The sequence below is a fragment of the Electrona antarctica genome (assembly GCF_951216825.1).
Source record: "Electrona antarctica genome assembly, chromosome: 24".
NCBI classification, from domain to species: Eukaryota; Metazoa; Chordata; class Actinopteri; order Myctophiformes; family Myctophidae; genus Electrona; species Electrona antarctica.
Genome location: NC_136803.1, coordinates 1098536 through 1114886, shown reverse-complemented (window position 1 = coordinate 1114886; position 16351 = coordinate 1098536). Strand labels below are relative to the sequence as shown.

The window sequence follows — 16351 nt, the reverse complement described above, 5'->3', positions numbered from 1 at the left end:
ACAACGTCCTAGTAGTACAAGTAGTAGTAAGGTTGGAAGTACAAATACAGACGGGTCTTGCAGGGTTAAAGGAGAATTCCATACTAAAAGGCTTTCTTACCTTTCTTTGTAGTCGTTACGTCCCCACCAAAGAGGTCCAGGTGTTATTTTGTGCAAAAGTGCATTATTGGCTATTTCCCCCTACCATAAGCCCTAAATGAATTGAATGGGAATTTAATGGGGCTATGGGGGTGTTGTGCTAATTCGCTTATTTCCATCGAAATAAGTAGTAAAGTGTGCCGCTTGGGATATTATTTACATTATGAAGAGAGGATATATACCAAAAAAAAAAGTTTTTGAGCGATGGAAATAAGCGAATTAGCACAACACCCCATAGCCCCATTCAATTCAATGAAATTCATTGAGGGCTTATGGTAGGGGGAAATAGCCAATAAGGAGCTTTTGCACAAAATAACACCTGGACCTCTTTGGTGGGGACGTAACAACCACAAAGGTCTGTTTTAGCAGGAGTTTTTGTTCTCTCAGCCACCGGCGCGGCATTAAAACAAACTGCCCCGCTGATAGGATGGTTCTGTATAGAGCGTCGCAGTCCCGCCCCCTACCATGGACCAGGAAATGAAACCCAATGCATTATTCTCATAGACATTTCTTAAAGTATTTATTTAAAGACGGTTACGCCGCGGACAAAGCCAACTCGAGTCGTGACAACTCATGACAACACAAACAATATTTTGGACCAAACAAATAATTAGAAAGAAGAAAAAAAACGGCAGGTTACAACACTTTTTTTGTTGTTTTTCTTCTTTGTAATTATTTGTTTGGTCCAAAATATTGTTTGTGTTGTCATGAGTTGTCACGACTCGAGTTGGCTTTGTCCGCGGCGTAACCGTCTTTAAATAAATACTTTAAGAAATGTCTATGAGGAAAATGCATTGGGTTTCATTTCCTGGTCCAGGGTAGGAGGCGGGACTGCGACGCTCTATACCCACAGCGCACCCACAGCGTCCCGAGCGGGAATCGAACCCAGGACCTTCTAGATGTGAGGCGACAGCGCTACCACCGTGCCCCGCTATATGCTGTTTTTGATGTGGGTGTTTGAACAGACTGTGAAGACAAATATCCTTTGGGACAATAAAGATTATTATTATTATTAAGAACTCACCTTGGCGTGCGACCTTGACCTCCAGGCCCTGCGAGCTCTTCTCGGCGGCCATGTACCATCGTCCCGCGCCGCGGCCTCGCTCCACGAAGGCTCGCACGCGACACGTGTACTCCCCCGCGTCCGAGACCTCCGACACGTCGCGCACCGCCAGGCGGAAGTCCGTGGCGCCCGTCCTCTCCAGGGACACGCCCCCTCCGTCGCCCAGCGAGGAGGACCTGTTGGACAGAAACGGAACCATTTAGTTTCAGACGTCTTTAGCCTTTTGAATGAAATGTCATTTCGTTTTAGTCATCTGTCAATGTTTCACTGTGAATCTAGTTTCAGTCATGCTTAGCCCATTTTGGGCGGGAACCCCTTTTGGTGTTCTAACTAAGCATTATGTTATACTTTAGCTATTGAAAAATAGCAGATCTACAAGCTCATAGCGCGCCACCGAGTGGCCTACAAGCTCATAGCGCGCCACCGAGTGGCCTACAAGCTCATAGCGCGCCACAGAGTGGCCTACAAGCTCATAGCGCGCCACCGAGTGGCCTACAAGCTCATAGCGCGCCACCGAGTGGCCTACAAGCTCATAGCGCACCACCGAGTGGCCTACAAGCTCATAGCGCGCCACCGAGTGGACTACAAGCTCATAGCGCGCCACCGAGTGGACTACAAGCTCATAGCGCACCACCGAGTGGCCTACAAGCTCAGCAAGCTGGAGTCGACGTACCTAGAAATAAACGCACGCCTCTCGTTGACAATTAATTACTAGACGTGCCAGTCGGAAAGGACCTTTAACAAAAGCAGTGGACGTCACATTTCTTTAAGAGACACTGACCCGTTGGACAGGACGACCCCCTCGCGGTCCATGGTGATCAGGTGACTTCCGTCCAGCAGCCAGGACACCTCCAGGGACACGGAGGGACCCCCGTCCACCCTCCCGGGGGGAGGACCACCCCCCACAGGGGGGGACACCACGGGGGGGTCCAGACCGTCCACAGAGCACAGCAGGGACAGCGTGTCCCCGGGAGACAGCACGGAGGGAGAGGACGAAGACGCCAGGACGCTCAGGGACTGTCCTGGAGAGAGAGAGAGAGAGAGACAGACGTCAGAGACACATACTGTCTGTCAACTGTACCAAGACATCAGAGACACATACTGTCTGTCCACTGTACCAAGACATCAGAGACGCATACTGTCTGTCTACTGTACCAAGACATCAGAGACACATACTGTCTGTCCACTGTACCAAGACATCAGAGACGCATACTGTCTGTCTACTGTACCAAGACATCAGAGACACATACTGTCTGTCCACTGTACCAAGACATCAGAGACACATACTGTCTGTCCACTGTACCAAGACATCAGAGACACATACTGTCTGTCAACTGTACCAAGACAAACGAGACACATACTGTCTGTCGACTGTACCAAGACATCAGAGACACATTCTGTCTGTCCACTGTACCAAGACATCAGAGACACATACTGTCTGTCCACTGTACCAAGACATCAGAGACACATACTGTCCACTGTACCAAGACATCAGAGACACATACTGTCCACTGTACCAAGACATCAGGGACACATACTGTCCACTGTACCAAGACATCAGAGACACATACTGTCTGTCCACTGTACCAAGACATCAGAGACACATACTGTCTGTCCACTGTACCAAGACATCAGAGACACATACTGTCTGTCCACTGTACCAAGACATCAGAGACGCATACTGTCTGTCTACTGTACCAAGACATCAGAGACACATACTGTCTGTCCACTGTACCAAGACATCAGAGACACATACTGTCTGTCCACTGTACCAAGACATCAGAGACACATACTGTCTGTCCACTGTACCAAGACATCAGAGACACATACTGTCTGTCAACTGTACCAAGACATCAGAAACGCATACTGTCTGTCTACTGTACCAAGACATCAGAGACACATACTGCCTGTCCACTGTACCAAGACATCAGAGACGCATACTGTCTGTCTACTGTACCAAGACATCAGAGACACATACTGTCTGTCCACTGTACCAAGACATCAGAGACGCACTGTCTGTCCACTGTACCAAGACATCAGAGACACATACTGTCTGTCCACTGTACCAAGACATCAGAGACACATACTGTCTGTCAACTGTACCAAGACATACGAGACACATACTGTCTGTCCACTGTACCAAGACATCAGAGACGCATACTGTCTGACTACTGTACCAAGACATCAGAGACGCATACTGTCTGTCTACTGTACCAAGACATCAGAGACACATACTGTCTGTCCACTGTACCAAGACATCAGAGTCACATACTGTCTGTCCACTGTACCAAGACATCAGAGACACATACTGTCTGTCCACTGTACCAAGACATCAGGGACACATACTGTCTGTCCACTGTACCAAGACATCAGAGACACATACTGTCTGTCCACTGTACCAAGACATCAGAGACACATACTGTCTGTCCACTGTACCAAGACATCAGAGACACATACTGTCTGTCCACTGTACCAAGACATCAGAGACACATACTGTCCACTGTACCAAGACATCAGAGACACATACTGTCTGTCCACTGTACCAAGACATCAGAGACACATACTGTCTGTCCACTGTACCAAGACATCAGAGACACATACTGTCTGTCCACTGTACCAAGACATCAGAGACACATACTGTCTGACTACTGTACCAAGACATCAGAGACACATACTGTCTGTCCACTGTACCAAGACATCAGAGACACATACTGTCCACTGTACCAAGACATCAGGGACACATACTGTCCACTGTACCAAGACATCAGAGACACATACTGTCTGTCCACTGTACCAAGACATCAGAGACACATACTGTCTGTCCACTGTACCAAGACATTAGAGACACATACTGTCTGTCCACTGTACCAAGACATCAGAGACACATACTGTCTGTCCACTGTACCAAGACATCAGAGACACATACTGTCCACTATACCAAGACATCCGTTTTTGTGAGCTTGTAGATCTGCTATTTTCTCAAACCACCCAAGGACCACCCAAATTGATATGCATTTAGCTGTGGACCCCCATCTGAAAACATGTTGAGCCAAGGACCCCCATCTGAAAACATGTTGAGCCAGGGACCCCCATCTGAAAACATGTTGAGCCAGGGACCCCCAGGGACCCCCATCTGAAAACATGTTGAGCCAGGGACCCCCAGGGACCCCCATCTGAAAACATGTTGAGCCAGGGACCCCCATCTGAAAACATGTTGAGCCAGGGACCCCCATCTGAAAACATGTTGAGCCAGGGACCCCCAGGGACCCCCAGGGACCCCCAGGGACCCCCATCAGAAAACATGTTGAGCCAGGGACCCCCAGAGGCAAAGATTGGAGTTAAAAAAATCTGGCTTTAAAAATACATATTCAAAGATTTTGCCCCGATTTTCACGATAAAAAGTAAATAAATAGCAGATCTACAAACTCATGGCGCAGCACGAAGTGACGCGCCATGAGCTTGTAGATCTGCTATCTTTGAATATCCAGAGAATATACAGACTATGGTTGAAGTGGGTGTGAGCAGTGGAGACCAACAACATTATGAGTCCATTATGAGGACCCCTGGGGGTCCCCCAACCTCACGTTGAGAACCAATGGCTTGTAGACTATTCCCACACAGTGGGGACCCCCCCCCCCACCCCCCCGACCCCAGAATAGTATTAAAGGATCAAAAGAAAGCCAATAAAACCTAGATATTAAAATCAGAGGGGTGCAACACACACGCCTGAGGGACAGACAGACAGACAGACAGACAGGCAGGCAGGCAGGCAGGCAGGCAGGCAGGCAGGCAGGCAGGCAGGCAGGCAGGCAGGCAGGCAGGCAGGCAGACAGACAGACAGACAGACAGACAGACAGACAGACAGACAGTAAGACGTTAAAAGTTAAGAATCCAATGACATATGGAAGGGGTCTGTCTGTCTGTCTGTCTGTCTGTCTGCCTGTCTGTCTCTACGGTGTCTCACAGAGGACAAAATTAAACAGACTCTGTTTGTGTTCGTCTCATCCTCTTTGCTCTAGTCCTTTAAGTCAATATGATCACCCTGGGAGACCAGACGGTGTGTGTGTGTGCGTGTGTATGTGTGTGTGTGTGTGTGTGTGTGTGTGCACACGCACGCACGCGTGTGCGTGTGTTTTCATTATAAAACTCTGCTGAGTGTTTGGGACGGTCTCTAACAGGCCAGTTAGATCCCATGATACTGTGACCACATAATGGTGTGTGTGTGTGTGTGTGTGTGTGTGTGTGTGTGTGTGTGTAGGGGGGCCCCTAGTCTGAGGGAGAGAGTGAAGGTCAAGGGGGGGGGGGGGGGGGGGGGGGGGGGTTGAGGGGGTAGTAAATAAAGGAGATAGAGAGCGAGGGGGGTGTTGGGGGGGGGTGTTGGGGTTATTTAACTCTGAGAGTCTCAGTGTCTAGTGAGGCCTTTTGGAGGAGGAGTCAGCCAAGATCCTTATCCACACATCACTCATATCCGGTATTATTAGTACTAGTACTAGTTAGTACTAGTTAGTAGTAGTAGTAGTAGTATTTATATCATATGAAGGATTATACAACAGGTCGTTTCGAGGAAGCAATCTGATTGGTTGAAACAGCCTTCTAGCCGTGGTTTAAACGAGCACCACTCCACACCTAATCAAAACAAAGAATTCAGCTGCTCTGTTCTCCCAGAGCGCTAGCCAACGCGGTGGCTAGGCTAGCTAGTTTCGTGGGACATTTGTGGTCGTAGTGACTACATCTGTCATTAAAAAAATATGTTTTTTCAGCGATTTTCTTAGTTTTAAGTAGGGATGTCCCGATACACTTTTTTCACTTCCGATCAGATCCCGACTACATTTCTGTGTTAGCCGATACCGATACTGAATACCGATACCAGTGTCGTGATCTCATGTTGTGTTTATAGCTATCTAGCAATATATCTCGTGTTGTGTTTATAGCAGACTCCTCACTCAAATATGCACTTGCAGTTTGGGGCAACTCCAAAGCAAACATCCAACATTGTATTTACCTGCCATAGTGTCAACCCCTTACCCCTGGGTCGGATCGGTGGATACCGATATGACCCGATATGACAAATAAGGGCCGATCCGATACTTTTCCAGTTTTAAGGGTAACTGTTGTATAATTGCAATATTACACGAGAGGGTGTGGTCTAACGTGATTATTGCCACTTCAGTGATGCGGAACTCGACTACGTCTCGTTCCTGACCGCATCACTGTCGTGGCAATAATCACGTTAAACCACACCCTCTCGTGTAATATTGCTTAACCCATTTTGGGCGGGAACCGGAACTTTGGGCGGGAACCGGAACTTATCCACAGATCAGTCATATTGTTAACTCCCTCCGTACTGTACTGGCCTACCGGCATGAACAGTTACAGTAAGGCTCTCCGACTCCAACTGATCCAAAATGCCGCAGCTCGCTTGGTCTTCTTCAACCAGTCGAAATTCTCACACGTCCCCCCCCCCCCCCCCCCCCCCCCCCCTTCTCCGCTCCCTCCAAGTGGCTCCCGTTCGCTGCCCGCACAGAATACAAAAATCTGATGCTGGCATTCAAAGCAACCAAAGGGAAGCTGGAGGTACCTTCACTACCAACAGCAGGGACAACAACTCCACACGTCCCAGACTCTTCTCCCTTCAGGCTCCAAGACTATGGAATGCACTTCACTACAAACAGACTCTTCTCCCTTCAGGCTCCAAGACTACAGAATGCACTTCACTACAAACAGACTCTTCTCCCTTCAGGCTCCAAGACTATGGAATGCACTTCCCGTTGAGTGGGAAGTGTTGTAAGAATCCACCGTAGACATGTTATGAGCTACCTTCTGTCATGACATTCCAGGGTCAAGAGTTTGGAAGCGCTCGTTAGATATCACTCAACGGCCCATGCCTGTTTTCAATTTGCACATAATGCAGGAGGCAGCAGGACGTTGCTTTACAGAAAACGAGCGCTTCCAAACTCACCTGTTCTTCTAGGGTTAAATAAACGTGTCTTCCTTACCAGTGGGCGTGTCTTACGAGTGGGTGTGTCTTACCAGTGGGTGTGTCTTAAGAGTGGGTGTGTCTTACCAGTGGGCGTGTCTTAATAGAGGGTGTGTCTTAATAGTGGGTGTGTCTTAATAGAGGGTGTGTCTTAATATAGGGTGTGTCTTAATAGTGGGTGTGTCTTAATAATAGGCGTGTCTTAATAGAGGGCGTGTCTTACCAGTGGGCGTGTCTTAATATAGGGTGTGTCTTAATAGTGGGTGTGTCTTACCAGTGGGCGTGACCGCCACGGCGCCCATGTCCCGCCTCCTCTCCACGATGCTCCGCCATTGGCCACCGTCCTCGTGCGTCCACTCGCGGCCCGTGCACGCGTACGTGCCCTGGTCGGCCTGGGGCGAGGCCCCGCCCACCACCAGGCTGAACGCCCCGCCCCCGCCGCCCCCCCGCCCCCCGGGCACCAGGCGCAGCGAGCCCTCTGCGTAGCGCCGCGCGTAGCGGGGGCCCAGGGCCACGCCCCCCTGGGGCCCAAAGGTCAGGATGTCTTCCTGCATGGGGGGAGGGGGGAGGGGGGTCACAGTTAACGTTACATCATCTCTAAATCTAAGTCTAATCGTGTCATTTATTTCAGACGATCGCAAATCGGCATAATCGTCGTATTGGTTTCTTGGACTAAAACGTTAGGGAGTGACAATTTAAGCAATAAGCCACGAGAGGTCTCCGGTTACCGGGTATTTTACAATGGCTGGGGGCGTAGGCAGACCCGACGCGCAGCGGAGGGTCTTCTACCCTCCCAGCCATTGTAAAATACCCGGTAAGCTGGGGCCTCGAGTGGCTTATTGCTTTTCTAAAACGGTTACAAACATATAGCAATATTAACCTAATAAAACTATTGAATTCACAAAAGTAGCTACGCTTTGCGCCCCCAGAGCGAGCCACATCACTTCCTTGTTTTGCTCGGAAAGTAGGCTATGTGACGGGAGAATAGCGCTTGATGTCTTTATGGGGCTGCCTAGAGCCACACATTCACAGTCATATGAGCCGGGCGGTGCTTAGACGCCCGCACGGCATGGGTTTGTAAGGCAATCAAGCGCTCCCCTTCCCCAGTACAGCTACAGAGATGCGAAATCAGCTGCGAATGATATAAAGTGATTGAAGGTGTGGGTTATCGGTGAAATTTACACCGGTCACGTGGCGGTAACCAGCCAATCAGAATCAAGTATTGGGACTAACCGTTTTAGAATCTTTTTTTTTGTTTTTATAATTTTTATCCCATGATTTTGTAACCCATTTTTTCACCCCTGTGTCATTTATCTAATGTGATCCTGGGCTCTACACACCCTCCGCCAACTGGGGAGAGCAACGGACTTGAACTCATGCTAACAATTCTAATGTTAGCTATGACTATCAACCTCAAACCTCCATCTTAGCCCGTAGCCTCTCCCCTAGCCTCGACGACCTTAAAAGGTGTATGCAGAGGCTCAACTTATGTAACTTAGATAGCATTTTATGTAGACATAAATGCCTACATTACAAATTGTAAATTGTGGTCAAATGTCATTGGTCGTTTAGTACCTGAGGGGCGGTGCCCTTCTTCAGCGACCACGTGATTGACAGGTAGGTGGGATGGGCCAGCTGGCGCGTCACGTTGCACGACAGCGTGATGTCACTTCCTTCCGGGACCACGGGGGGCGGGGCTTGGGGCGAGACGGCCAACGTGTCGGGAATGACTGGAGAGAGAGACATAGAGAGAGAGAGAGAGAGAGAGAGAGAGAGAGAGAGAGACAGAGAGAGAGAGAGAGAGAGAGAGAGAGAGACAGAGAGGTTAGGGTGGTAAGTTGAACACATACGAATAGGCGCAAGTTTTGGTGAGGTTCAAATAGGACTATTTAAAGATGGAGTGCCACAATTTTTGTATTTTTCCAGTTTGTCATGTGTCTATGAGGTGACAGTACTACATTAGACACCCTGGAGTCGTTTTTATGTGCAATGGTGTATTAACTTTGTATTTAGGGTTTCTTCCTGGAGGCTGAACGCTTGACAATATAGTGACGTCACATCACACTATCAGCCCCTCCCCTAACCCCTCCCCCTTTATCATACAACTACAGCTGTGGGTGCGGCTTCAGTTCAGGTTGATCACCACCCATCACCACCCACCAGGCAAACCAGGCATACTTAATGAACTGGTGGGCGTGTCCACATAAAAGCATGATTTTAACAAATACTGTACACTTTTTGGAAAAAAGTTATTCTCCCTTATATTATAATAATACCTGATGATCATGTTTTAGGGTGGAAAAAATCATGGCACTCCATCTTTAATTCGTTACGGTACAACATTATTGTTGTGACTATTTTTGATACAGAGACAGTCATGGTGACAAGACTAAGTGTTCAGGAGAGGAGAAAACAAGACTAAGTGTTCAGGAGAGGAGAAAACAAGACTAAGTGTTCAGGAGAGGAGAAAACAAGACTAAGTGTTCAGGAGAGGAGAAAACAAGACTAACTGTTCAGGAGAGGAGAAAACAAGACTAACTGTTCAGGAGAGGAGAAAACAAGACTAAGTGTTCAGGAGAGGAGAAAACAAGACCAACTGTTCAGGAGAGGAGAAAACAAGACTAACTGTTCAGGAGAGGAGAAAACAAGACTAACTGTTCAGGAGAGAGAAAAACTGATTTGTATCCAAAATGAGTTGATAGCACAGGCAGACTCTTCACATAAATAAGTGTCAGAGCTGAAATCGACATGTAAATATGAAATAAATGCTTAAACATGTAGCTAGGTGTAATGTTATAGACCACAGAAGACATGTAAATATGAAATAAATGCTTAAACATGTAGCTAGGTGTAATGTTAGAGTCCACAGAAGACATAATAAATGCTTAAACATGTAGCTAGGTGTAATGTTAGAGTCCACAGAAGACGTGTAAATATGAAATAAATGCTTAAACATGTAGCTAGGTGTAATGTTAGAGACCACAGAAGACATGTAAATATGAAATAAATGCTTAAACATGTAGCTAGGTGTAATGTTAGAGTCCACAGAAGACATAATAAATGCTTAAACATGTAGCTAGGTGTAATGTTAGAGTCCACAGAAGACATGCAAATATGAAATAAATGCTTAAACATGTAGCTAGGTGTAATGTTAGAGTCCACAGAAGACATAATACATGCTTAAACATGTAGCTAGGTGTAATGTTAGAGTCCACAGAAGTGAATGCAAGACATTACTCTATAAGCCATATCTCCAAAACTGGTGGGTCAAACTGAACAACCAATATGTCAATTTGAAGCTATGATTCCCTGCTTTCATACGACATGAAAAAACGAAGATACCTTTTTTTTTTCAATGACTTAGCCTCGGTCAGAAACAGTCACATTTGTACAATTTACGATTTTTGTATTACCATGTGTTGTTCTTGCTTACTGTAAATGGCTCTGGTCTCTGATGATAAGTGATAAATGCCTATATATATATATTGTAAATTGTACAATCATTTTTCTCCCTGATATGAAGCAGTGTCATTTTTATGAACCAATTAAAGGCGAGCGAATTGTTCCCCGTACCCTAGAGTGATTCTCTCATCATCATCATCATCACCATCATCACCATCTAGGTCGCCCCCCCCCCTACCCCCCCCCCCCCTCTCTCAGTGCCAGAATAACTATCTCTCCTGTGAGAAGAAGCAGCCGATATGAAAGGTCTTCACGTCGCGTGCAGCGTTTTACACCCAGGCTGTTCTTGTGAAGAATGGTAGAAATACGCACGCACACACGCACGCACGCACGCACGCACGCACGCACGCACGCGCGCACGCACGCGCGCACGCGCGCACGCGCGCACGCAGAGAGAACTGGGGCGACGGTGGCTCAGGGGTAGAGTGGCCGGTATGGGAAAACCGTGAGGTCCCCGGTTCGATCCCTGTGGGCTCCCCCAGAGTCAGTGTCAAAGTGTCCTTGAGCAAGACCCTGAACCCCTGATTGCTCCCGATGTGCAGGTTGGTGCCTTGCATGGTTTCTGTCGCCATCGGTGTGTGAATGTGTGTGTGAATGTAATGCACAGTCTATGTAAAGGTATATTGAATGTGTGTGTGAATGTAATGCACAGTCTATGTAAAGGTATATTGAATGTGTGTGTGAATGTAATGCACAGTCTATGTAAAGGTATATTGAATGTGTGTGTGAATGTAATGCACAGTCTATGTAAAGGTATATTGAATGTGTGTGTGAATGTAATGCACAGTCTATGTAAAGGTATATTGAATGTGTGTGTGAATGTAATGCACAGTCTATGTAAAGGTATATTGAATGTGTGTGTGAATGTAATGCACAGTCTATGTAAAGGTATATTGAATGTGTGTGTGAATGTAATGCACAGTCTATGTAAAGGTATATTGAATGTGTGTGTGAATGTAATGCACAGTCTATGTAAAGGTATATTGAATGTGTGTGTGAATGTAATGCACAGTCTATGTAAAGGTATATTGAATGTGTGTGTGAATGTAATGCACAGTCTATGTAAAGGTATATTGAATGTGTGTGTGAATGTAATGCACAGTCTATGTAAAGGTATATTGAATGTGTGTGTGAATGTAATGCACAGTCTATGTAAAGGTATATTGAATGTGTGTGTGAATGTAATGCACAGTCTATGTAAAGGTATATTGAATGTGTGTGTGAATGTAATGCACAGTCTATGTAAAGGTATATTGAATGTGTGTGTGAATGTAATGCACAGTCTATGTAAAGGTATATTGAATGTGTGTGTGTGAATGTAATGCACAGTCTATGTAAAGGTATATTGAATGTGTGTGTGAATGTAATGCACAGTCTATGTAAAGGTATATTGAATGTGTGTGTGAATGTAATGCACAGTCTATGTAAAGGTATATTGAATGTGTGTGTGAATGTAATGCACAGTCTATGTAAAGGTATATTGAATGTGTGTGTGAATGTAATGCACAGTCTATGTAAAGGTATATTGAATGTGTGTGTGAATGTAATGCACAGTCTATGTAAAGGTATATTGAATGTGTGTGTGAATGTAATGCACAGTCTATGTAAAGGTATATTGAATGTGTGTGTGAATGGGTGAATGTGATGCTAAATCTATGGTAGGAGCTTTGGATAAATGCACCATTTAACATTTACTTACAATTCAGGCATTTATCAGACGCTCTTAATCCAGAGCGATTTACATTAAGCAAGAACAAAAAGCATGGCAAAACATCACATACATAAAAAAGTTGTTATCATGAATCATACGAAAGCTAAGAACGTAACAGAATATCTATAAAATGAAACTATGGAATGCATATGTACTATAGCTATGTCTACATAACATGCTATCTAAGTTGAGCCTTTGCATACGCCTGTAAGGTTGTCGAGGCTAGGGTAAGGGCTACTGGTTGATTGGGAGTGAGTCTGTAGTTCTGACTGTAATGGGAAGTTAATTCCATAGTTTAGATTGGGAGTGAGTCTGTAGTTCTGACTGCGATGGGAAGTTCATTCCATAGTTTAGATTGGGAGTGAGTCTGTAGTGCTGACTGTAATGGGAAGTTCATTCCATAGTTTAGATTGGGAGTGAGTCTGTAGTGCTGACTGTAATGGGAAGTTCATTCCATAGTTTAGATTGGGAGTGAGTCTGTAGTGCTGACTGTAATGGGAAGTTCATTCCATAGTTTAGATTGGGAGTGAGTCTGTAGTTCTGACTGCAATGGGAAGTTCATTCCATAGTTTAGATTGGGAGTGAGTCTGTAGTTCTGACTGTAATGGGAAGTTCATTCCATAGTTTAGATTGGGAGTGAGTCTGTAGTGCTGACTGTAATGGGAAGTTCATTCCATAGTTTAGATTGGGAGTGAGTCTGTAGTTCTGACTGTAATGGGAAGTTCATTCCATAGTTTAGATTGGGAGTGAGTCTGTAGTTCTGACTGTAATGGGAAGTTCATTCCATAGTTTAGATTGGGAGTGAGTCTGTAGTTCTGACTGCAATGGGAAGTGCGTTCCATAGTTTTGGAACCAGAAGGGAGAAGAGTTTGGGACCATTTATTAGTTAAATTTGACCATTTAACTAATATCACCGTGACCTTTGACATATACTCTGATCTGGACAAGACTTTTATTCTGGACGCCACTATTAACCCATTTTGACCTGAGATCAGATTCTAAAAATGTCTTCTAAATCCTGACAGTTTTCTGAAAAAGCTATGTTTCTATGTCAGTCGTTCTTCGATTTTTCAAAAATAGCAGACCTACAAGCTTGTAGCGCGCCACTCGGTGGCGCGCTATGAGCTTGTAGATCTGATATTTTTCAATAGCTAAAGCATAACATAATGCTAACACCAAAAGGGGTTCCCGCCCAAAATGGGTTCATCTAATAATCAACTATTCTATTGATTACCCTTCTGATTAATCCAATAATCAAGTGTGGGTATTTTTTTGGGTGAATCCACGTATCAAATCCTTTCCAATCCCTTTTCCAACCACTCTGTGTTGAAGCTTCTAGAAACAAAAGAAAAAAACGAATTTCTTAATGAATGAAGTTGTCCCTTATCTTAATGAATGAAAGTTGTCCCTTATCTTAATGAATGACGTTGTCCCTTATCTGTTGCCCTACATTTAACCTGGGGGCTAATAATCAGCAACAGCTGTGACAAAGTGACAGATGAGCTCTAAATGAATATCATCAGGAATAGAATCAGCAATAGCTAGTGCGCGCGCACACACACACACACACACACACACACACACACACACACACACACACACACACACACACACACACACACACACACACACACACACACACACACACACACACACACACACACACACACACACACACACACACACACACACACACACACACACACACACACACACACACACACACACACACACCAGATGATATAGCAATGAGTGTAAACCAGTCACCCATTCTGGACGGGAACCCCTTTTGGTGTTTTAAGCATTACGTTATACTTTAGCCGTTGAAAAACAGCAGATCTAGGTGTGTGAGACCATAGAGAGGTTCATCTGTGCACCGCCAGGCTTACATAAACACTAATGAATTCAGAGTGTGCACAACTCAGCCTGCCAAGTAACCCAACCTGTTAGACCAGGTGCGTGCGTGCGTGCGTGCGTGTGTGCGTGCGTGCGTGCGAAACAGTGAGAGTGGAGCAGGCTAGCTGTCAATCATGTGAATGATGATGATATCAGCTGACTGTACTTACTCATAACTCTCACTCATAGCACCTGACGTGTGACACGCCTAGTGACATCATCGATGTCGAGGAATCCAAGCCAATAGAAACCAAACAGGCTTTCAGTCCCTGACAAGTTGGCAATGCGAAAATGGAAGTCATCGTTCTCACGATAATAAAATAAATCTAATCTAAATAATATATATGCCTCATTGATACATGTCCAGTCTCGCATAGCCCGAAAACTATTCCACGATCTGCCAATGCTATATAGAGTCTGGAAATACACCTCCTGAATGCTATATAGAGTCTGGAACTACACCTCCTGAATGCTATATAGAGTCTGGAACTACACCTCCTGGATGCTATATAGAGTCTGGAACTACACCTCCTGGATGCTATATAGAGTCTGGAACTACACCTCCTGGATGCTATATAGAGTCTGGAACTACACCTCCTGAATGCTATATAGAGTCTGGAACTACACCTCCTGAATGCTATATAGAGTCTGGAACTACACCTCCTGAATGCTATATAGAGTCTGGAACTACACCTCCTGAATGCTATATAGAGTCTGGAACTACACCTCCTGAATGCTATATAGAGTCTGGAACTACACCTCCTGAATGCTATATAGAGTCTGGAACTACACCTCCTGAATGCTATATAGAGTCTGGAACTACACCTCCTGAATGCTATATAGAGTCTGGAACTACACCTCCTGAATGCTATATAGAGTCTGGAACTACACCTCCTGAATGCTATATAGAGTCTGGAACTACACCTCCTGATGCTATATAGAGTCTGGAACTACACCTCCTGAATGCTATATAGAGTCTGGAACTACACCTCCCGAAATTATTTCTGTTCACAAAAAAATATTTTTTAAATTTAAAAAAAATGTATAGCTTTTTTGAGTGGTGCAACCACTCCAAGGAACAGCAATGTCCGTGTTAACCTATGTTTGTGACTATGAGTACCAGTAGGGGCAAAAAGTGGCGCTGTTGTGCCAGAAACAGAGAGAGAGATAGTGCTGCACTGCACAGCAAGCTATACAAGGTTGGATGATTTTGATTAATATTAGGATACACTTAGGTGACTGAAAAAGACGAAACTGAAGTGGGGAGGAGGAAGTGGGGAGGAGGCTTCACTTCCACTTTATGTTTTACTCATGATCAGAGCTTCAGTTGCTCCAGACTGTATGACGGAAGCATTTATATTTTACTCATGATCAGAGCTTCCGTCGCTCCAGACTGTATGACGGAAGCATTTATGTTTTACTCATGATCAGAGCTTCCGTTGCTCCAGACTGTATGACGGAAGCATTTATATTTTACTCATGATCAGAGCTTCCGTTGCTCCAGACTGTATGACGGAAGCATTTATATTTTACTCATGATCAGAGCTTCCGTCGCTCCAGACTGTATGACGGAAGCATTTGAACGTTACGAAAGACGACAGTCTGGAAACGTGAGACATAAAATACAGTCGATGATGTTTTAATTCTGGTGAAAAATAAAAGAGGCCAAAAAATGGCATTTATAAAATACTGCAGTCAGCACATTTTCATCTCCTCACAAGTAGGCCTGTACGAATTTCTGTGTGCGTGCGTGTGTGTGTGTGTGTGTGTGTTTGTGTGTGTGTGTGCGTCATGTTGGGGGCGTGTCTGAGCAGAGAGAATAAAGCAACGACCGAGAGAGAGAAAGAGACACGTGTGGTGCTATAATTGTGTGTGTGTGTGTGTGTGTGTGTGTGTGTGTGTACGAGTGTTTTCGTGTCAAGGTCATTTCCTTTTGAGGAGAAGATAAATGAAAAACAAACACACTAATGCGTAATGTTTGTGTGTGTGCACGTACACATGGTTGTGTGGGTGTGTGTGTGTGTGTGTGTCTCAAACCCCAAAGGAGTGGCCTCACAAAGCCTTGCCAGCAAAGAAAGGTGTGGCTGGCGCACACACACACACA

At 45.4% G+C, this 16351-nt stretch overlaps 1 protein-coding gene across 1 annotated transcript in view; it reads right to left on the bottom strand.

The window, feature by feature from the left end:
* The window catches only part of ptgfrnb (prostaglandin F2 receptor inhibitor b), a 68821-nt gene that overhangs the window by 21915 nt on the left and 30555 nt on the right, over positions 1–16351 (bottom strand). The window contains exons 4-7 of the mRNA XM_079494930.1: positions 8754–8908; positions 7453–7726; positions 1983–2223; positions 1163–1377 (exon numbers count right to left, since the gene is read on the bottom strand). Coding sequence (XP_079351056.1) covers positions 1163–1377; positions 1983–2223; positions 7453–7726; positions 8754–8908 — 885 coding nt within the window. The remainder of the gene's footprint in view (positions 1–1162; positions 1378–1982; positions 2224–7452; positions 7727–8753; positions 8909–16351) is intronic.